Here is a 23,797-nt window from a genome sequence, read left to right as displayed (position 1 = left end):
CCATCACAGTGAGGAGGAGACTCACTGTGATGGATGTTTATGTGAATTGAATTGTGTTGGTGTGTGTCTTGGTTCTTTTTTTGTATGGCTGCAGAAACCAAATTTTGTTTGAACCTCATGTGAGGTTCAAATGACAAATAAAAGGTATTGTATTGTATTGTATAATTTTATGGTATTGATCTGAGCAATTAATGTGCCTTTCAGAGTGCTGAAGAGTTGCCAGGCCAAAATCTTTATCATGAGTTTTATTACAATAAAGTTACTTTACTATGGAAAACTTTCCAAATTAACAGCGAGACAATAATGCACTCTTTAATTAGAGACTAGAGATGAATTAAAAGCAAATCAGTTGAATAGTTACTTTATGTTCAATTTTTTCCTCAAGCATCAATTTGTGCTGAATTATGGTAATGTGGGTCAGTAGTCACCCTTTAAAACTTAATCCAAATGACATTTTTCACTTTTCAGATTGAAAGCAGTTGCTAACAAGCTATTTGACCAATCACTTCCAAGGATACCATATGGTAATCAAATGCAGTAGTGCTGCAGGCAGACTTAAACCATTAGACAACCTTGCATACCCATCTCACTGGGGTTAGTCAACAGCAATCAGGAGCACCGATGCTGGTCGATTTTCTTCTCTCCTTGAAGTTGGGCAGCAAAGACAGATGCGGCACCATTAATGTTGGCACAACTGAGATCAATTAACTCAGCAGAGACAAAGGCACAGCTTCTCGGTTATAACCAGCTGAGACTCAGCTATGTCTGAAGGGCTTTAGCCTCATGAAAATGCATTAAACTAATCTCATTAATGAAAAGACTTGCTTATTAATTTTCAAGCTCGATCAGAACAAATGCAGAATTAGGCAAAGAACAGGGAAGCCATCTTTCATTTCTTAAAACTACTTTTTGGACAGGTTTTACCAAGGTAACCACTCTAAAAATGGATTTACATTGTAACAACAATTGTACGAGTTTAAAACTCTGGTAGCATATATTTTCAGGCCTTTTGTTCAGTTTCTCAGTCCCAGTGGCATCACCACCTTTAAAAAATAATCTTGCACCATCAGAAAACTTCTCCCACTTTTAATCTAACAAAGATCACAAGTGTACAGGGTTGTTTGATGTGAGCCAATGGAAAATCATGATACTCAATAACTATAAATAATGCAAACCCTGTAATCTCTGTATGACAGCTGTACAGTGGGAAGCTGAATGTCCTCAATATTGCATTCAGGTGGCCATGATGCTAATGGTGTGTCTCATTATTATTCTGCAAATGTTACAACTTGAGATTAGTGATTAAAATTCACATATTCCAAAATTTCTGTCGGACTTTGTCCTTAGTATCTCAATGTCTGCATCACTTTAAACACCGGGAAATTACTGTATTCATATGAATTATGAAATAACTCAGCACTAACATGTCTTGTACATTTTTATCTAGGTATTCTTTCAACAATCTGATGTCTAAAATAGTTTAAATTTATTCCATATTTTTCAGCATTCTTAATCTAATTGTCCTCCTCTTCATAAATTTGATACTAAAATATTATGGTTTTATATTTCCTTCCCAAACTTTTCAATATTAATTTCACAGCCCTATAATCTAATTGGTTAAGATGACACGAGGCTCTTTTGCCTATTCAGTCAAATCTAGATTCCACAAAGAGACCTTTTCAGCAATTTGCCACGTGAAAATTTAAAATCCGAAAATGTGGAAGATACGGTTAAATATCATGATGGTAAAAATTATAGGCAAGTCACCCGCTTAGATGCGTGCAACTTGTTCTAAAAATGCAGATGAAATGTTTCAATAAACAACTGTGGAGAAATCAATTGTATAATTTTATACTGTTGACATTAGAAACTAGATACCTACATGACAAGATTTCAAATAGATTTTGGGATGAGAAAATGACATTGAACTTACCTAATAAGATGTCTTTAATGAAGAAAACATTATTTCTAGTGGGTTATGGGTCTTTTTCCTGGTTAAATGCAGAATGATCATATTTTCTACACACTCCATTTATGTAACAATTTAGCATATTCAATCCATCATCCTTAACAATTGATCATCAAATCAAACAAGTGCAAGAGACAGAACACCAGGCAGTTTCATTGTCCAAAAGACAAACACTCCTAACAGAAACAATGCACTCTTTCCATTATGGTATAATCTTATTTTCTGCTTATAACATTGTCTCCCACATACTTTTGAGACCAAACAAAGATAACATGATGGAGATATAAGAAACTGCAGATGCTGGAATCTTGAGCAAAACACAAAGCGTTGGAGGAACTCAGTGGGTTTCATGGGGAAAGAATGGATAGGTGATATTACAGGTCAGTACCCTTTTTCGGATTGAAAGTTAAGATGATCATTCCGAAAAAAATGTACTCAGTCCACAAGCTTGGTTCTGTGCATTTCTTAGCCAGAGGAGATTCACCAGAATGTTTCCAGAATGGGATTACTTTAGTTATGGGAAAATATTAGATAGGCTGGGCTTGTGTTCCCTGGAGCAAATGAGGCAGAGAGATAACCTGGTGGAAGTATGAAAGAGAGGCATAAGTATGGTAGATAATTAAAATCCTTTTACCATGGCAGAGGTATCATTCACATGCAGGCATGGGTTTAAATCGAGCTGAAGCAGTTTTAAAGGAGTTTTGCAGAGAATATATCTTGCTTTTAAACATAGAGAGTAGCTGATATCTGGAAAGTCGGGTGGGAGATTACAACCTTCACATGATCCATCTTGTTTCGACTAATGCAATCAACCCGATGTGCACAAACCAATAGTTCAAATAGAACAAGTTGACCGACAACTTTAGGCTGTGCACGCCATACGCAAGAAGAAGAAGATCTGGAAAAAGTTGCCAGAGGTCGTGGTGGAATCAGATACAATCACTACGTTTAAGAGGCATTTATTCAGATACTTAGATAGACAAGGCATAGACAGATATGGACCTAATGTAGGAAAAAGAGTTTGATTTGATTTTGATTTGATTTTATTAGGGACAGTGCATATTAATAAAACATTTGCATGTAATATGCAAGATTGTAGCCAGTGGCTAATTTCCATCTTTAGTCCCACACAAAAATAAACACATTCCAAACAAGGTAAAAAAACAAAAGACAAAAACAAAAACAAAACAAACAATATAGTTCAGTGCAGATGGAAAAGTTAGCATATTCTTAGTGGGTCCCGTTTCCGTGCAGTATAACAGTCTCCTTCAGAAGTGAAGACAAAACTAATTTCAATAATTTAGACATGCAGCATATGTGTGATCCATGACTTGCTTAAATAAATGAACTGTATGGATTGTTGGAAGTGAAATGTGGCTGCTCTTAAATGGCACAACAAGCTACTCAGATGAACAAGGACGATTAGACATGGACTACAAATACTGGCCTTGTTAATGTAGTCCAGATCCCCAAAAATGAAAAAGTCAGAAAAGATCAAGAGGATCAATTGAACACGTGCAAGCAGAATAAAATTCGTCAGATTCTGTACCATAGAAATATAAATATTAAAAATGCACAAGTCATGCAACATTTGTGGAAAGAAAAGCATAATTAATGTTTCAGGTTGATTGCCTTTCTTCAATCAACACAAATTGTGATTAAAACTCATTAATCCATGATATCAATTCTGATTCTTTCTATCCAATACATCAATTATTGTCAGTATTTTGTTATCCCTCCAGTTTGGGAGGATTCTACCTTGGTCTAACTCCCAGAATCCAATACTAAATGAACAGCTGCAAACCTCTAACTAGCATACTTCTTGCACAGTCAGATGAAGAAATGTATAATTCATTCCATGCAATCAATGTCCACCACTTAGATCAATGCTACTGTCGCCATCTTTCATACACAGTGCAAGATAAAACCAAGTAACCAACACACATTTATCAATTACATCTTCATCTCATCAGCGGTTACAAATTCTTCATTGAGATATTACATTTTAATGAGGTGTGAACAAATACTGAAGTACAAACTTGGCTAAAATTTACACCTACTTTGAAATCAATCAATACGAAGCATTAACAATCAATCAATCTTTATTGTCATCTTGCAAAGCAACAGTTGTACAGTGCAAAATGAGAAGACGTTTCCCAGGGAATACCGGAGCATCGCACATGAAACTTAAAACATTTCACACATAATAACAATAAAAACAATCCAGTCCCACAAATAAGCAAACAGGTGATTGAACAAGACTGAAAATTCATCAGCAGACTTTAAAATGGGTACACATTTATTGAATAATAGTAAGCAACAGTACATTATAAATTATTATCACAGACTCTTAAATTACTTGCAAATAATCATCAACCACCCAAATCGATGCCAAGGCCTGGCAGTTTAATTGGTCAGGAATGCAACAGTTAGAATATCATGGGAAATAAAAACATTTTTTTTACATTTCAGAGATAAGAAATGAACTGAAAGAGAAAAAGAATTACACAAGTGTCTGTTCTACAAGTGAAAACTCAATCAATAAGGAGGATGTGGAGAGGGTGCAAAAGAGGTTTTACTAGATTATAGCATATTAAGTATGAGAGGTTGAGCAAACTTGGATGTTTAAGAAGCTTTTGGATAGGCACATGGATATGCAAGGAACATAGGGATATGGATCAGAGAAGATTAGTTTAACTTAACACCATGCTCAGCATAGATATTGTGGGTCGAAGGGCTTGTCCCTGTGCTGTCCTGCTCTGAATCAAATGCAGCACCTATACAGTACTTACGTGGTGTCTTTCATACAATAATTTCCAGAGGGAAGAGTTGACAAAGCATAAGAATTAGGCAAAAACTTAGGAAAGGTGTATAAATACTGGAATGGATGAGTGGTTGCAGAGAAGCATGGGTAGTAAATGACAGATTATTAAAAGGAATTAAAATAATTGAGAGCTATATAATGATCTCATCGTGTGTAAATACCTATAAATATAGCAATTACATTTTCTACTTGCTTTACTCATCTGTGGCTGAAAGGCATTTATCTATTGCAAATGCCTCGAAACCACAAAAGCCAAAAGAATCAAGACAAAAATAACTTCATGAAATCATCCCTGATCCACAATAGTAAGCACACTGTACTCTTGGCCACCAGGAAACTAAAAACTCTCTGAATTTTCCTGATTACATGATTCATGCCCCAGAGTCAAAATGCTGTGGGTTCAAAAGTCAGAACCCAGCAATTTCATAAATAATTTAGGTGGATATTTCAATCACTATGGTAGGCCCCCCTCGGTCATGACTGACCATGGGTGATGCATCCTGGTTGTTGGCTGCTTGCTCCAAACCTCGACTGGAGCAACGTCACTTGTAGCTAAAGAGACCAATGCAGGAGTGACAGTCTCTGTCGCAAAGGTCACATTTGTGTGGGGTCCCTGGTTTGTTGAAGTTGCTGCGCTCCTTTCTGCGTGCCCTCTTGTCTGCCGCTGCGTTCAACAGTTTCTCTTCCCCCGTTTTGAGATGTTGGTTCAAAGTACCTCTCCACCTCGTGCGGTCAGCTGCAAGGCTCTCCCAGGACTCCACATCGATGCCGAGCGCCTTCATATCTCTCTTGCAGACATCCTTGTAACGTAGCTGGGGGTGGCCGATGGTTCTCCTCCCAGATGTCAGCTCTTCATAGAGGATGCCTTTTGGAATGTGGCCATCCTCCATGCGGTGGACATGGCCCAGCCACTGCAGTCTGCGTTGCCAGAGTAGAGTGTACATACTGGGAAGGCCAGCGCGAGACAGGATCTCAGCATTGGACACTCTGTCTTGCCAGGATATGCCCAGGATACGGCGGATGCTTCTCAGGTGGAAGGTGTTGTGCCTTCTCTCCTGCCTGGCATTTGTAGTCCATGTCTCACTGCCATATAGCAGCGTGCTGATGACACAGGCATTGTAGACAGCTATCTTTGTCTTTACTGTCAGCGTTGGGTTGGTCCACACTCGAGTTGTGAGGCGAGCGAGAGTTGTAGCTGCCTTCCCTATCCTCTTATCAATCTTTGTGCCCAAGGAGAGGTTGTCGGTGATGGTGGAGCCGAGGTACGTGAACTGATGGACGGCATCAATTTTGTAGTCGATGGTGATGACAGGCGGCGCCTCTGTATCCCGTCTCAAAACATTTCATCATTTGCATCCCAGTGGCGGCGCGGCTCTGGCTGCAGCGGCTCTCTGGCAGTCCTGTTTGTGTTGTGTTTTTTGGGTTGTTTATTTTCGTTTTGGTTAGTCTAGTTTTGGTTTTTAGTTTCTGTTTGGGGGGGGGGGGGGGTTGAAACGGGGCTTGCTGTCTCTCCCTGCGGGGGAATGCGACTTTTTTGTCGTATTCCTCTTCTCTGCCTCCGTCTGCGCCGAGGCCTAATGGCGGAGCTGGCGACCTCGAGGCTCAGGAGGTAGAGCCCGCCAGGACTCGCACTGAGCTCGCTCCCGGTGGAGGACGGCCCGGCTCGGGGCTGGACAGGGCTTCCGTGAGAGGGCTGTGATGCTCCCAGTGAGGACGGCCGGCCCGAGGAAGGAACGTGGCTCCCGTCGGAGTGGGCCGAGCTCGGGAGGTTGCGGACGTTCCCAGCCCTGAGGGAGGAGCGGACCCCAGTCTGGTCGGCCCAGCCCGATGGAGAGGCTAGCGCCCGATCGGGGCGGCCCCAGCCCCGAGGAGAAGCGGTGCCCAGTCGGGGCGGCCCGCCCGAAGGGAGAGCGTCGCCCTGATCGGGGCGGCCCAGCCCGAGGGAGGAGCGGGCCCGGTCGGGGCGGCCCAGCCCGAGGGAGGAGCGGCGCCCTGTCGGGGCGGCCCAGCCGAGTGAGGATGCGGCGCTCCCGGTCGGGGCGCCCATCCCTAGGGAGGAGCGGGCCCGGTCGGGCGGCACCAAGCCCCTAGGAGGATCGCGCCCAGTCGGGCGCCCAGCCAGAGGGAGGAGCGGCGCCCAGTCGGGGCGGCCCAGACCGAGGGAGGAGCGGCGCCCAGTCGGGGCGGCCTGGCGCGAGGCTGAGACGGTAACGGCACTCACGTGAGGGCGATCCGGCTCGGGGCTGGAACGGTGCTCCGGTGGCTGGGACGGTGTTCTGGCGGCGGTGGCCTGAGTCTGGGGTTCGGCCGCGGGCCAGCGGCTGTGTCAGCAGGACTGGTGGGCGGCAGCTTCGACCACCCCGGGCCGCGGTGTTTGAGCCGCGGGACAGTTGTAACATCGCCCGGGGGGTATCGCCTCAGCGCAGAGGGAGAAGAGGAGGGAAGAGACTGGAGACCTAAGACTTTTGCCTCCATCACAGTGAGGAGATGTTGGGTGGACTCACTGTGGTGGATGTTAATATGTGTTTATTGTTGTTTTTTATTGTATTGTATTGTATGTATGACTGCTTCAATTTCGTTCAGACTTCGGTCTGAATGACAATAAAGGCTATCTAATCTAATCTAATCTAATCTAATTCATCTTCTTCAGGCTAATGGTCAGCCCAAAGTCCTTGCATGCCCGATAGAAGCGGTCCATCAGTGACTGTAGTTCCTGCCGGGTGTGGGACACAACTAACCAGTAGATACGTTTTGGTGACAAGGCCAGCATTCAACACCAATCTCCAATTGCCCGAGACCTGAACAGAACTGAAGCTGTCCACTTCCATGGTGAACTATGAACACATATCCCCAGGTCTGTAATCAGGGCTGATGCAAAATAACCCAACCACCACTCAACTGTGCTATTATTTTGGAAATACATAAATCAAATTAAACAAACTATAAGAAACTTCCATTTTGAAATGTAATGGACATTCTTGAGAAAATGTCCAGTGTTTGTTCATAATATATCCTGTCAAAGCACTGACCATTGTGTATTTAAGAGAGACACAAAATGCTGGAGCTACTCAGCGGTACAGGCAGCATCTCTGGATAGAAAGAATGGGTGACGTTTCAGGTCGAGACCCTTCTTCCAGTACGAAGAAAGATTTCGACCCGAAATGTCACCATCCCTTCGATCCAGAAATGCTGCCTGTCTCGCTGAGTTTCTCCAGCATTTTGTGTCTATCTTCGATATAAACCAACATCTGCAATTCCTTCCTACACATGACCATTATGTATTATTGTTTTATGAATGATAGGCAAGTTGATGAAAGGGTGCCAATTCATTTCTTCATTAAATAGTTTCATTTACATTAAGCTTTTCAGTTAAAGAATACACCATCCAGTCTCAAACCTCATCTTAAATCCACACATTAACTACAAATATGAAGCTTCAATCAATTTTCCCTTGTCATCCAACACCTGGTTGGACAATGTGGCGCAGATCATACCTTAGGTTCAGTCCAGATTATGCATTCTGCCATTATGGAAGTTCCACCTGCTTCGCCATTTACACAAATTCAGACGACTAATATTTTAAAATGATGGCATTTGATTTACAGAAATGTTTTCCCAACATCGGCACTGAAAATAATTTGGGCATGCAAGCAAGATAATTTCTACATGCTGACACTCATAATAAACTTGCACGCAAGGTCCAAATTTATTACTTTTACATTGCAGGAAATCTGGAATCAAAACAGGAAATGGTAGAACTATCCAACAGGTTAGGCAGCACTTGCAGAGAAAGAAATATGCTCAATCCTTTAGGTCAATGGAACTATTTATTTTCTCTCTTCTACATGTAGATGTTGTCCTACATGCTTCCAGCAATTTTATTTTTAATTGAGTAAAAGCTATGTTATAAATTGGAGACCTCTTTATCTGAAATGGAATTGGCATTTGTTAACAACATCCTCAATATGTTCCTTAATCAGATTATTTTTACAATAACTAAGATGCGCTGTGAGCATAAAAAGCATAAGTAAACTTGGGGTTCTTGGCCCCTCGTGTGCACTGCGATTCAATACATTTATGGCTTATCTTTTGCCTCAGGCTTGACTGATCTCTTATCCCTTTGTTTCCAGAATAATCAAAATCTATTGTACTCTATCTTAATAAAGTCAGAGAATGAGCCACCACATCCCCTTTTCCAAAGAATTTCAAATACTGATCACCATCTGGCTGTATAAAATTCTTCTCAGCTCAGCCTTGAATAACTAACCACTTGTTTGGGGACTGGGACCCTTGGTTTTAGGAACACCAGCCATACCTCACTTTACCTAAAGGGGCTGTCCCACTTGGGCGGCCTAATCCGCGAGTTCTGGCGAGTTTGCCCTCGACTCATACTCGCAGCATGGTCGACACGAGGTCATAAGAGGTCTTTGTAACTCTCCTTCATGCTCGAGAGTAGTCCCCGTGTACTCAAGGCCTCAGCTAGGTCACGGCGTATATGATAAAAAATGCCCGCGAGTAAAAAAAGGTCACCATGGAAAAAATCGATACTTTTTTACTCGTAGGTTTAGTCGAAGTAGGTCGGAATGTTAGTCGTAGGTAATCGAGGGTAGTCGAAGGTAGTCGTAGATAGTCTTCATCATAGTCGAAGGGAGATCGAAGGAGGTCGTCTTCACTCTCCACTATTCGGTGTCCAATTTTCCCGAAGTTAGTTGTAGCCAGTCTAAGCTAGTCTTTCAGCATAGACGAAGGAGGTCTTCAACGTGATATTTTTCCCTAAACGCTCCTAAACTGGCCAATTAGGTCGCCCAAGTGGGACAGCCCCAACACTTTCATGAACTTTAGGTACATGCCAATTTTCTCTTGAGAAAAGATTAAGAGTGATGACCTAATAGATTTTGATAAAATTATGAGATTTTGTTGATGGATTGTACATGGAGAAAATGTTTTCTCATGAGGAAAAGGACATGAGGGGCTTTCGAAATAAGAAATCCTATTACAAACTTTGAAGAAACCTCTTTACCTAGAGCCATGAAAATATGGAACTCTATACAATAGACAATAAGTGCAGGAGCAGGCCATTCGGCCCTTCGAGCCAGCACCGCCATTCAATGTGATCATGGCTGATCATCCCCAATCAGTACCCCGTTCCTGCCTTCTCCCTATATCCCCCGACTCTGCTATTTTTAAGAGCCCTATCTAGCTCTCTCTTGAAAGCATCCAGAGAACCTGCCTCCACCGCCCTCCGAGGCAGAGAATTCCAGACTCACCACTCTCTGTGAGAAAAAGTGTTTCCTCCGTTCTAAATTGCTTACTCCTTATTCTTAAACTGTGGCCCCTGGTTCTGGACTCCCCCAACATCGGGAACATGTTTCCTGCCTCCAACGTGTCCAAACCCTTAACAAACTTTTATGTTTCAATGAGATGCCCTCTCATCCTTCTAAACTCCAGAGTGTACAAGCCCAGCTGCTCCAGTCTCTCAGCATATGACAGTCCCGCCATCCCTGAAATTAACCTTGGAAACCTACGCTGCACTCCCTCAATAGCAAGAATGTCCTTCCTCAAATTAGGGGATCAAAACTGCACACAATACTCCAGGTGTGGTCGCACTAGGGCTTTGAACAACTGCAGAAGGACCTCTTTGCTCCAATACTCGATTCCTCTTGTTATAAAGGCCGACATGCCATTCGCTTTCTTCACTGCCTGCTGTACATACATGCTTACTATACAAAATAGAATGGTTGAAGTGAATAGTAGAGATATTGTTCAGATGCTGGTTTAATCAGAAGATAGACACAAAATGCTGGAGTAACACAGCAGGCCGGGGCTGCATATCTGGAGAAAAGGGATGGGTGATATTTTGGTTGGAACACGATTTGGTTCTGACTAGCATCACTTTTCTCGAGAGATGCTGCCTGACCCACTGAGTTACTCCAGCACTTTGTGTCTATCTTCTGTATAAACCATCATCTGCAGTTCCTTCCTACACAAGAAAATCCCAGTTTTAATTCACAACGGAAATATGCAGAAGCTGTAAATCTGAATTAAAACAGAAAGTGGGGGAACTGGCCAGGAACTCAGGCAGAATCTTTGGAGAATCAACTCAAAACATAACTGATTCTGTGTCCACAGATGCTGCCTGATCAGTTGCACATCTTCAGAATCTGTTTTATTTCCTGATTTTAATCAATATTCTCTGCCATTTTAGCCACCAGACTGAAAATAAAGTCAATATAGTTACCAGTAAGTGAAAATAGCCTGACCAAAGATGAGTAGCAGAAGCAAGAGGTGGTTAAAAAAAAAAACAGTCGCTCTCCCTAAATGCACTCATCCGTTTCCTCTTCCTAAACATGCTCATTTGTTTCCTCTCACAACTTTCAGGAAAAATATTCCACTGATACCATAATGGAAGATAGTTAGGCGATAATGTCTGACAGCTCTCTGCTGAAGTCTCTTGAAACAGGTAATGTAATTCAATGGTTAAAAAATACTTCCAGTCACAAGGTACAAGATGCCCAATGGAGTGTAACTAATCTATAATACTAATGGAAAACAGGTCAACGTACATTGCCTGAACTCAGAACCAAGGTCACCCCAACCTGAGTCATTGAGTGGCTGCGTGCAGACAATGCTCGGGAACACATGCATTTGGAAGCAGAGTTCCAAGCCATCGTCAACTTCTTCACCAAAGTATATGAGAGGACGAGTCTTACACTCAACATTTACAAAACCAGCTTGCCCCTGCCACACAAGATCACCTCCTGCCAATAAAAGTCTGCACAAGACTCTGAAGCTATGGTGCACATCCCATATGTTGGGTAACATAATAAATGCAACACCCCCCTCAGTGCAACACTATACCATTTGGTCATCTGAAATGACGATTGAAGATCAAGACGAGATTGAAGACATGGTCTAGTGGGCAAAGACCCTAGATGCTTGAGATTTAGACAACCTAGAGCAGGCATCACAAAGCACTAGAGAGGTACTATTAATGCCGACTCTACAAAATCCAGAAAGATCCAGGGCTCTAAATTAACGGTTGCCAGGGTGCCAATGGCCACCTAGTCCTGCTGGGCAACCTAAACGCCGTGCCATTTTGCACGGCTTTGCAAGCACCCGGGACACCTATCGTTCAACTCTGAGTGGGGCCCCCCTCTCTATCTCTTTCTCTCTCTGTCACTCTCCGTCTCCGCCCGTCATCTGTATCCGTGCCGGGCTGCCGGTTCTCCGCTCTCCGCCCGCTCCTCATCCGCTGGCACGACCAGCCGCCTTGCACATGCGCACAACCACGGCCTGCACATGCGCACAACCACGGCCAGCATATCATCGGTCGCCCTGCACATGCGCACTGTCACAGCAACTGGTCTGCGCCAGGCACTTTCTCCCTCCCTATGCATTGTGGGAGATCTGGCTGCCATTGCTGTCCGGTCGCCGCCTCGCTGCGACTGCTGAAAACCAACGCAGAATCACTCCCTGGAGCTGGAGTAACTCCCTGCAGTAACTCTTGCTTCTTGGTTTCCTGGTCCTCCAAAAATATTACAAATGGAATTTGAACTGGAGTGGACCCTCCACCACCAAACTCTGAAAAATAACAGCCTATTGCACTTTATCTGTTTATTTATTGTGTATATATATGGTCTATGGTATGTAGACACAAGTTATCAATGTATAACATTTTGCGTGTTGGAAAACAAAATACAGTGGCGCAGCTGGTGGACTTGCTGCCTCACATACCAAAGATCTGTGTTCGATCCTGTCCTCGGGCACTGTCTGTGTACATTCTCCCTGCAAGCGTGTGGGTTTCCTCCCACATCCCAAAGACGCATTGACTTTGTAGGTTAACTTGTCTCTGTAAAATTGCCCCTAATGTGTAGGGAGTGAGTGAGGAAAGTGGAATAACAGAACTTGTGCGAATGAGTATACAAAAATGCTAGAGAAACTCAGCGGGTGAGGCAGCATCTATGGAGCGAAGGAAATAGGCGACATTTCGGGTCGAGACCCTTCTTCAGACTGATGTGAGGGTGGGGGTGGGAAGAAGAAAGAAAGAGGCAGAGACAGGGCTGCCAACATTGGGTGAGAATTGAGAGTGAGAAATTGCAATCTGCCACTTCTACCAATTCTAGGCTTCTGTTCCCTTGCCTGTAATTATATTACCATTTTTTACTTGCACTATTGTACCTTCCGTCTTCCTATCTCTGCTGATTTCTGCTCTTCCATACATTTAAGGATTTTGTTTTTTTCAAAATTTCAGACTCAACATTTGCAATTTATTTTACAATAGTTTTATGTTACTTTCATGTCACCAACGCACTGTTTCCAGCTGAAGCTGCAATTTACTTGCATCTTGTATACCATATTCACTCCTCCGAGTTGGGAGACAGATTGAACAACAGCTTTGCAGAACACCTATATTCAGTCTAGAAGCAGGACTCCAAAATTTCAAATCACCTGTCATTCAAATTCTCAATCTTGTTCCCATGTTCATTTCGAGTTCTGCCTCATATTCAACGTAATATAGTTCAACACAAAGTAGTGAAAAAACAACTCAACTTCTCTTTAAACATAAAGCAACCTTACAAACAAAATGTAATTCTGCTATTTTACATGTTCAGCATTGAGAGTGAGAAATTGCAAGGGAGCAAGGGAGAAATTGCAAGGGGGGGGGGGGGGGGGGGGGGGGGCGTGTCTTACCTAAGACACCATCTGCAAGGTAATGTGAATGCGGGTGAGGCAGCATCTATAGACACAAATGCTGGAAAAATGCTAGAGTCTGAAGAAGAGTCAACAATACAATACAATCAGTTTTATTCGTCACATTCAGTCAAACTCGGACATAGACGCTGCCTCACCCGCTGAGTTTCTCCAGCATTTTTGTCTACATTTTAAATAGTGTACGATGGGCTTAAACCAATTGCTCGGTCTTTACGGGGAACCCGCCAACTATTCTCATTGATGAGCGTGGATCTATTTATTTATATATATGGTTTTTTTAAAAGCGTGGGAACTTCTGTCATCAGCGTGAGAGCGTGAGAATTTCGTCAAATGCGTGAGTCTCACGCTCAATGAGTGAGAGGTGGCAGCCCTGCGGAGACAGTGGGCTGAGGAAGAGCTGGGAAGGGGAGGAGAAAGCAGGGGCTACCTGATATTGGAGGTCAATGTTCATACCGCAGGGGTGTAAACTGCCCAAGCGAAATATAAGGTGCTGCTCCTCCAATTTACGGTGGGCCTCACTCTGGCCATGGAGGAGGCCCAGGACAGAATTCGGAATGGGAGGGAGAGTTGAATTGCTGAGTCACCTGGAGATTAGGTTGGTTATTACGAACTGAGTGGCGGTGTTGTGCAAAGCGATCGCCAAGCCTGCGCTTGGTCTCACTGAGGTTGATTATATGCTGAATAATCTAACCACATTTTTGTTTTGAAGTGGAAATAAATAATATAAATTGCATTCATTGCAACATGTAAAAAGAGTTGAGATAATAATAATAATAATAATAATATATCTTTTATTGTCATTACACGTCAGTGCAACGAGATTTAGTGTGCAGCTCCACTGATGTACAAGAAAGGTAAATAAATACAATACATAAATAAGCAAGCTGAATTGATTGACGTGACCATCTGAGGGAGACTGTCCAAATGGAGTGGGTGGGGGGGCACTCATTAGGGCCGGTTCAGAGCCGCTATAGCTCTTGGGATAAAACTGTTCTGAGTCTAGAGGTTCGGGCGTAGAAGGCCTTGTAACGTCTGCCGGAGGGAAGTAGTTGAAACAGACCGTGGTAGGGGTGTGATGAGTCCTTATGGATGCTGAGGGCCTTCCTGAGGCACCGCGTGTGGTAGATGCCCTCCAAGGCTGGTAGCTCTGTCCCGATGATCCGCTGCGCTCTGTTGACGACGCGCTGAAGAGCTCTCCTCTCCGCCTCCGTGCAGCTGAGATACCACACAGAGATGCCATACGTTAGTATGCTCTCTGTGGTGCAGCGGTAGAACGTTGTCAGCAGCTGTTGGGGCAGACCAGTCTTGTTTGTGGACCATGTGAGGTCTTCTGAAATGTGAGTGCCCAGAAACTTAAAGCTGGACACTCTCTCCACACTTTCCCCGTAAATGGAGATTGGGGCGTATTCTCCAGAATGGGACCTCCTGAAGTCAATAATCAGCTCCTTGGTCTCGGAGGTGTTTAGTGCCAAGTTGTTATTGGCGCACCAGTCCGCCAGGTTCTGCACCTCCGCTCTGTAGTTTGTTTCATCACCGTTGGTGATCAGCCCAATCACTGTTGTGTCGTCTGCAAACTTCACGATGGTGTTGGTGTCGAATGCAGGGACACAGTCGTGAGTGAAGAGGGAGTAGAGCATGGGGCTTAGTACACAACCCTATGGTGTGCCGGTGCTCAGGGTGATGGTGGAGGACAGGTGCGGGCCCAGTCTCACTGCCTGCAGTCGCTCCGTGAGAAAGTTCAGGATCCAAGCGCATATCGGTGAGCTGAGGCCTAGCTGTTGGAGTTTGGTGGTGAGCTTGGTGGGGATGACCGTATTGAATGCAGAGCTATAGTCAATGAAGAGCATCCTCACATACGTGCCCTGTCTGTCCAGGTGAGTCAGGACAGTGTGAAGGGCCAGAGAGATGGCATCCTCTGTCGATCTATTTGCCCTGTATGCAAATTGATGGGAGTCCAGTGAGGCAGGGATGCTGGATTTAATATGGGAGAGGACCAGCCTTTCGAAGCACTTCATGGGGATTGGAGTCAGGGCAACCGGCCGGTAGTCGTTGAGGTTGGTGATTTTGGACTTTTTCGGCACCGGCACTATGGTGGCTGTTTTCAGGCACTTGCGGACCATTGCCAGAGATAGAGATAGATTGAAGATTCTCGTGAATACCTCCGCCAGCTGTCCAGCACAGTCCTTTAATACTCTTCCCTGGACTCCATCCGGGCCTGCAGCCTTGCGTGGATTGATCCTACGCAGAGCGCACTGTACCTCCTGAGTGCTCAGTGTTAAGGCCTGTCCCTCCGCTATGGCCGGGGTTATTCCACACCTGGTGGTGTTGCCAGTATCGAACCGGGCAAAGAAGGTGTTTAGTTCGTTGGCCAGCGTGATATCACCGTGGGGGCAGGCGGGGCTGCTCTTGTAGTCAGTGATGTCCCTGACACCCTGCCACATGCTTCTGGTGTCCGCGGTATTGAAGTGGTCTTCTACCCTTTGCCTGTGGATGACTTTGGCCTTTTTTATGCCTCTGTTCAGGTTCGACCTGGCCGCACTGTAAGCAGAAGTGTCCCTGGATTTAAAGGCGTTGTTGCGTGCCCTTAGCAGATCCTGAACCTCCTTGTTCATCCAGGGTTTCCGGTTTGGGAACATCTTTATTTGCTTGTCCACTGTTTATACAGATACTGTATATACTGTATTATAATTTTGCTGCATGTCATTGTGGTATATATCAAGTCTTGATTGGTGAATATGTTTAGTTTGTGACTTTATTTGAAGCATAAATAATATGTGAATGCTTCATTGAGCATAATTCCGACTGATAACTACGCACTTCGTCTGAGCACATTATCGCACGTGTCATGCAAGCCGTCTTAAATGACCACCTAAACTCATTTGGCAACCTAAAAAGCTGCCTAGGTTGCCCGGCTGGAAACAGAGAAAAAAAGTTAAATGAGAGCCTTCTGAAGTCAACATCACCAGCATCAAGACTCTACAAACACTCAGTTAGTGCTAGCGGACAGACTATGCCATTCTTATGCCTGATATCAGACTTCAGAAAGAAATATTCCATTCCAAACGCTATCGCATAAATAAATTGCCAGGAAGCCAGAGGAAAAGATTCAAGGATGTCCTTGAAAAATGCCACATTATCACCAGTTCCTGGGAATTCCCGACCAATTGCTCAATGTGGAAAGGGAGCATTTGGGATAGCACCAAGAATCTCGAGTCTAGGTGTCAAGAGCACACATAAGCCAAGAAGGAATGGTAATAGGAACACACCATCGCCAAAACAGCCTACCCGCTCTCCAGGTCAAGCACCGCGTGCCCCACTCATGGCAAAACCCGTAAAGGACTTTCCCACACTAGCCTCAGTCACTTCAGAACTGGAGTGGTGACATGCGTCCTCAAGGACAAGACAACAGCTTTTCATGTTCCTTCTCACAGAGTCTTACACCAAAATAAGGAAATGTACCGTTCAGCCATATAGTAAATGTGTCAGTTAATTTACACACAATTATGTGGGAGATAGAAACATAGAAAATAGGTGCAGGAGGAGGCCATTTGGCCCTTCAAGCATGCACCGCCATTCATTGTGATCATGACTGATCATCCACAATCAGTAATCCGTGCCTGCCTTCTTCCCATATCCCTTGATTCTGCTAGCCCCTAGAGCTTTATCTAACTCTTTTAAATGTATCCAGTGAATTGGCCTTTACTGCCTTCTGTGGCAGAGAATTCCACAAATTCACAACTCTCTGGGTGAAAACATTTTTCCTCATCTCAGTTTTAAATTGCCTCTCCTCTATTCTTCGACTGTGGCCCCTTGTTCTGGACTCCCCCAACATTGGGAACATTTTTCCTGCATCTAGCTTGTCCAGTACTTTTATAATTCTATACCTTTCTATAAGACTCCCTCTCATCCTTCTAAATGCCAGTGAATACAAGCCCAGTCTTTCCAATCTTTCCTCATATGACAGTCCCGCCATCCTGGGGATTAACCTCGCGATGGAAATCCTACACTGAGTTTTCTCATTTTCAGTTACATAACCTGCAAAAACAGAACACTTCTCCTTGGATTCTTGAGCTCATAAAAACGTAGTACCAGAGAAAAAAATTTAACTCAATACTATGCACAATTAAATAGCAAAAGAAAAAAATGAACTTGCAGTTTCAAAAATTAAATGTTATCATTGTCAATTAATTGTCTTTTGAAATGTAGTCAATGATGTGATGATACAGGAAATGTAGCAGCCAATCTACTCACTGTAAGATTCTATCAACAATAATGGAGCTAATTGATCATATAAGATCTTGTTTAGTGATGTTGGTTAATGAATGAATATTGAGCAAGAACCAGAGACTTCAACTATTAATTTAGTGCCATAAATGTTACATTTACACGATGAGGACTGACAGGGCCAGAATAGTGTTAAATGGCCAGAATAGTGGCCTAAAACCTGAAAGTGAAGGTACATGTCGGATTGGTGGACAAACTAGTGTTCGATGAGAATCCAATTTAGGGGGGGGGGGAAAAGACTAATTCCAATATATTGTGATGTTTCTTGGCTTGTAACAAGAGCAAGATTCTGTTCAGAGAAATCAGTGAAACTAATTAGCAATACATACCGAGATATAATTTGAGCTTCGAGACAGATTATTACTTGGCAACTTCACAGGCAAGAGGTCAGAAGAGCTCGGAGGTCACAGCAATGTTACACCATCTGATTTCACTAAACAGTTATTCAAGACTAAATGAGCTTTAATGTATGCCCATAACTACTTTCATTAAATGATAAAATGAGCTAGCCTTTCAAACAAACATTGATTTGTATCATACAATGTCAAAATAAGCAATGAGTTTGGATTTCAATCTTATTTTTAACGAGTATGCTTTTGCAGTTCAATTGACCATTGAAATGAAAAACTATCATGTGTGTGAAAATAGGAGACTGACATAAACAAACTGTATTTAAACACTGCATCCCAGAAAGATGAACATAAAACTCCCAAGTATAAGTCTTTCACATCTTACGCCTAGCTCTGTAGCTAATAGAGAAAGGACATTGCGTAAATGTTCTTGCAATCTATATTTCACCCATCCAATACCCTTCCAATCACAAATACATCTTCATGCAGGATCTGGAAAATCAGACATCAATTCCCTGCTCAAAATCTTTAAAGTCCTCCTTAAAATGAAAAATGTGAAGGATAATCTCAAACAGATAAGAGATGTGAACCAGGGGGGAAGAAGAAGTGGAGGAAATGTCCTGTCAATTATGGCAAAAGAAAACATTGGTTACGTAAAAAGACTTATCAGAGGTATTAATGAAAGTGACATCATTAGAACAGGGACAATGGAGGGAAGTAGAGGAAATATAATGGCTTCCTCAAAAAAATAAAGGTAGACAGAAGCATAATTATCAGGCATAGTTCAACTTAATTCATTAAAAAAGTTTGTCTGTCCTAAAACCATTCTTTCAGAATTAAGCCCTCCGTTTCTTCCTCGACCGCAGAACCAACCAATCATTAGCCTACTTTTCAGAATTAAGGGTCATCCTTTTATGCAAGTTCTTCGTCCATTAAAAAAAAAATTGTCTCCAATATGACAAATTTTTCTCTCAGCCTATTTAATCTTTCCCACTTTAGCCTTTGAAAGAGTCCCACATGCAAGGACATAAATCAATCAACAGGCACAACCCTCCAACATGGCCCAAAACAAAGACTAAAATAAAGAAGTTTCCATTCTGTACCCGGTTATATGTCTAGATCTGCAATGCGTTATTTTATGCAGAGGGGAAGTGAAATAAAGTATTTTGGCACAGGAAGAACAAAAATGTCAAGATTCAAATAATACAAGCATAAAATCACACATAAACAGCTGTTACTTAAAGACCTCTACCTTCCGCTTCTGCCACTTCTACCAATTCTAGGCTTCTGTTCCCTTGCCTGTAATTATATTACCATTTTTTACTTGCACTATTGTACCTTCCGTCTTCCTATCTCTCCTGATTTCTGCTCTTCCATACATTTAAGGATTTTGTTTTTTTTCAAAATTTCAGACTCAACATTTCCAATTTATTTTACAATAGTTTTATTTTACTTTCATGTCACCAACGCACTGTTTCCAGATGAAGCTGCAATTTACTTGCATCTTGTATACCATATTCACTCCTCCGAGTTGGGAGACAGATTGAACAACAGCTTTGCAGAACACCTATAATCAGTCTAGAAGCAGGACTCCAAAATTTCAAATCACCTGTCATTCAAATTCTCAATCTTGTTCCCATGTTCATTTCGAGTTCTGCCTCATATTCAACGTAATATAGTTCAACACAAAGTAGTGAAAAAACAACTCAACTTCTCTTTAAACATAAAGCAACCTTACAAACAAAATGTCATTCTGCTATTTTACATGTTCAGCATTAAAAAAAAAAGAGATATCCAGCAATCACTATTTTCTTTGTTAATTTGAGATGACTCAATTTCTCTCACTTTACTAGCTCTAGACCGCTGTTCCGTTATTGCACGTCACTGTATTACCATTTATTGCACTATGCCCCTTTTGTCTTCCAGTTTCTCCTGATTTCTGCACACAAGGATTTTCTGACATTTTCATTTCAAACTTCCCAAAATTTGCAATATTTACACATTAGTTTATGTTTTGTGCTGTACCTTTACTAAATCTTTCTTGGCCAAGGAAGAAGGGAGAGACCCATTCCAGGTCTCAACTGTTTTATTCCCAGGAAGTATAAACAACCCTCACTTCTAAACATGAAGGCCTTACCCTTAATTCTGTAACTACCTTCAAGAACATGGATCAATGAGGAACTCGATACCAGTGCCCTGCAGTAACATCGTGCACCGATTTTAAGTTAAAATTAATTTCATGTTAATGTCTGATGTGACAATTCATTGTAAACTCAGATATGAAAGGTCACTTTAAGAGACATCAAGGCAATAAACATATCACGTGGATAAATACAGTGAAGCTATCATTTACACACATAGTTCATAGATTAAAGGGCATGTTCACGCAATGGTAAAAAAAAAAGCACGGGCATGCAAGAACAACTTTTATGCACCAGTTATAATCTGCATCTCACAGTCTAAAAGAATAGTAAAAACAAAGTTAATCATGCCTTTCAAAAGGGAATTGACAGTCCAGAGGAAAAACAATCTCTGGATCTGTGGAGGAGAAGTGTTGGGAAATAGGAATACCTGGATTGCTCTACAAGAGTTGTCACTGACATTGTAGGGCAAATATGTGCCTTCTGTGTCCTAACAATTCTTATGATTTAATCGATTCTGATCGTCAGACCATCGGGAATATAACAATGGTTACATTTTGTTTTAAAGAAAATAGCTATAATGCATTAGTTTTGCAATTTCAATCATTTCAACAGATTGTAATTTTAAGCAATTGCGTACAGTGCAAGAAAACATTGCTGTCCAATAAGATATATGGAATACTGATCTCCTCAAAATGACTGATTATTGTATTTTACACAGGTTTTTTCTAATCACAGCCTACGAGTTAAAATGACTTTAGCTATATCATCACAAATTCAAACCTATGGAGAATGACACACATTCCAAAGTAATATTTTATATTTGTCCAAGTAGCTTATGATGTATAAAATAAATACAACAATATTTTAACAAACTCCAGCTTTCTGTTTAAAATATGATACCATCAAGTGTGCAGATATTTTAAAAATAATGCAATTCGAGCTTCGCCCTACTATACAAGACATTTTCTTATGTATGTAACAGGTTACAACTATTGTCCATTTCAAACCACTGAATCCCTTGACAATTTCATATTTAACAACAACATGTGAACAATGAAACTGCACCACAAGTGCAAATTAACGGGTTACAGCACATGCTTGCACTACTAATTTTGAGTTTGTTAATAGTTCCTTGGTAACCAAGATATGGCCCAATGCCATAAAGCTTCCAAATGCTAATACAGTTCTCAAATTTATATAATCTTCCACAAATGTTTACTATATTCAAGGTTAGCTGGCTCCTTCCCAGAGAAACGTAATTGCAAACAATTTAGACCACAGTGAACATTATCATTCCCACTGGATAAAAGATAAAAGAACAATAAATGAACTGAATGAGGATTAAAGACATAAACCATATACAAGACACCTCGTTTGCCTACTCTGAAACCGTTGACATCTTCCATTTAAGGCAACACATAGCACATTCTGAGAGGCAGATTTATTGACAATTAACTTGAAAAATATGCATCTGGCTTCCACAAGCATAGCTGCAAGTGAAGTTGGGTGGTGGAGGGTAGATGAAATTAAACCAAGCACAATTCTCCACCTCCTGCACATGCAACATTTACCTGTCAGAACACGCGGTAAATAGAAAGCTTCTCATCCCTTGTTCCCGCCGCACTCACAAGATCCTTATCGGAACACTCGGTCTCCTAAACACTCACCTGCCCAGGTCTTCACCGATCTGGTAATAATCTTCCACATTTGCTTGGTTAAAAACGGTCATGGTAGCTGGCTACTGCATCCCGGCGTACACCCGGCCGTGTAAAGGTGACCAATTTCAGCATCCAGCAGGAAGAGCCTTCCTCGCTTGCGCCCGCAGTTTTAAATGCATTCTGCCTGTGGAAAAGTTAAAATTATACTTATGCACAAAACCGCTTTTTTTAAGAAATAAAAATGAACACCATGGGCGTTTCTCGACATTTAAAACAAATGAATTTCTTACGATTCAGCTACACGACATACGACAATAAAGCAATCAGCATTATTCCTCACAATGCAAAACCAGACAATTGTATTAATATAATAAAAGAAACAAAAATATATTTAAAATCACATCCATTGTTGCCCTCACATAAAGCCAGCGACACCCATATCTTTGAAATGGAACTGACTAGCGTGAACTCGTCAATACTGGCCAGCTACACGGGGCTGTGGACACACAACGGCGGGGACATGGAAATATAACCATGAAAAAATATATAAAAGGGCTCGAATTGTTTACCAACCAGCAACCATTCGCTTCCCTGTACAAATTTTATATGAAACCAATCCGAATTTTAAAGCATAGACACCTCGCACTTGGTCAATTAAAACCTTACAACACGAGAGTCCCGCGAGCAGAGGTCCGAGATGTTTTGCTGAAGGATCCGTCCCCGCCGTATGCTCGGCGCCAGCTTCGGCCTCCAACCCCAAGCAACCCAGGGAGTAAGAAGAGGAAATACCAGCCCACTCCCGGTGGACCATTTGCACCGTGAGCGAAGAAATGTAACGCGCCAACCACCCCGAGCTGAACAGCAGAGAGAGGGAGAGGGAGAGGGAGAGGGAGAGAGACAGAGCGAGGAGTTTGCAGCTGTGCTCGGCTGCAACCCGGCGCCGGCACTTCGTGAGGAAGCGGCCCGGAGGCCGGCGTCAGCTGCCCCGGGTCCCCGAGCCCAGAGCGGCGGCCCAGCCTATGACAGCCACCAGCTGCATACTCACTGCCACTCAGTCACTACTCGCTCTCTGGCGCCTGGGGAAAATATCCAGCTCCCACACCCGGCTTTGTGGTTATTTTCCGTGCATAAAGCGACTCCCCGATTACCAGGCCACCCGTTTCCTTCAACTTACTGCTCCTTCTGCAAATTTGCAACCGCTGGGAAATAAGGTGTGTTCTCCCGAGGTGCCAGAGGCGGAATGGAAGTTACAGCAAAGAGCTCGCTACTTCCCTCTCGCACTGGCGTCTGCACGTTTCTTTCCACAAGATGGGATATTTCCTTGCAGTGTCGTTTATTTCTCCTGTTCCTGCCTTTGCTTCACAGCATAGGGGTGTTGTCTTCGAGTTAGCCTGTAGCAAAGATGATCAAATCCATTGTAAATCGTACACTTGCAGAAAGCGGAGCAAATTGTTCTTTGAGGCAGGATTCTGACACTTGACTCTTAAGTCCTTATAATTTTAAGGAACAAGTTCCGAATGACAATGTTACATTAGTAATAATACAATCGGAAAATGTTGGTGACATTTAGCGGATCAGGCAGCATCTCTGGAAAGAGAAGCAAAGTTAATGTCTCAGGTCAAAGATAAACATTAATTGCGGTTGTCCAGCCACAGGTACTGCCTGACCCACTAAATGACCGGCCCTTAATCCAATTTCAAATAACTATTTTAAAGAGTTAATATCAGCACACAGTAGGCACACTTGAATTACCATCACTGCCTCAGCCCCTCTGCTAAATGTTACTCTTAGTGGAGACAATATGTAAACTTGATGCAAAGTACAGTGTTTTTTTGACAGTGAAATGTGCCAGCCTC

At 42.7% G+C, this 23,797-nt stretch overlaps 1 protein-coding gene across 4 annotated transcripts in view; it reads right to left on the bottom strand.

Annotated features, from left to right (window-relative positions):
• Positions 1-23,509, bottom strand: part of dapk1 (death associated protein kinase 1) — a 198,366-nt gene extending 174,857 nt beyond the window's left edge. Inside the window, exons 1-2 of one of the 4 annotated variants that reach the window (XM_033017683.1) lie at positions 23,116-23,509; positions 21,951-22,125 (exon numbers count right to left, since the gene is read on the bottom strand). In XM_033017683.1, the coding sequence (XP_032873574.1) occupies positions 21,951-22,012 (62 nt within the window). In that variant the 5' untranslated portion in view covers positions 22,013-22,125; positions 23,116-23,509. Of the gene's footprint in view, positions 1-21,950; positions 22,126-22,510; positions 22,620-22,986 lie in introns of those variants that run through there. The other 3 variants (XM_033017684.1, XM_033017685.1, XM_033017687.1) reach the window with 3 other exon arrangements.
• Positions 23,510-23,797: the final 288 nt, after the last annotated feature.

This window comes from Amblyraja radiata, chromosome 3, assembly GCF_010909765.2.
Source record: "Amblyraja radiata isolate CabotCenter1 chromosome 3, sAmbRad1.1.pri, whole genome shotgun sequence".
Taxonomy (NCBI): Eukaryota; Metazoa; Chordata; class Chondrichthyes; order Rajiformes; family Rajidae; genus Amblyraja; species Amblyraja radiata.
The sequence above is the reverse complement of the archived record's forward strand: the minus strand, read 5'-3'. Positions and strand labels throughout refer to the sequence as shown.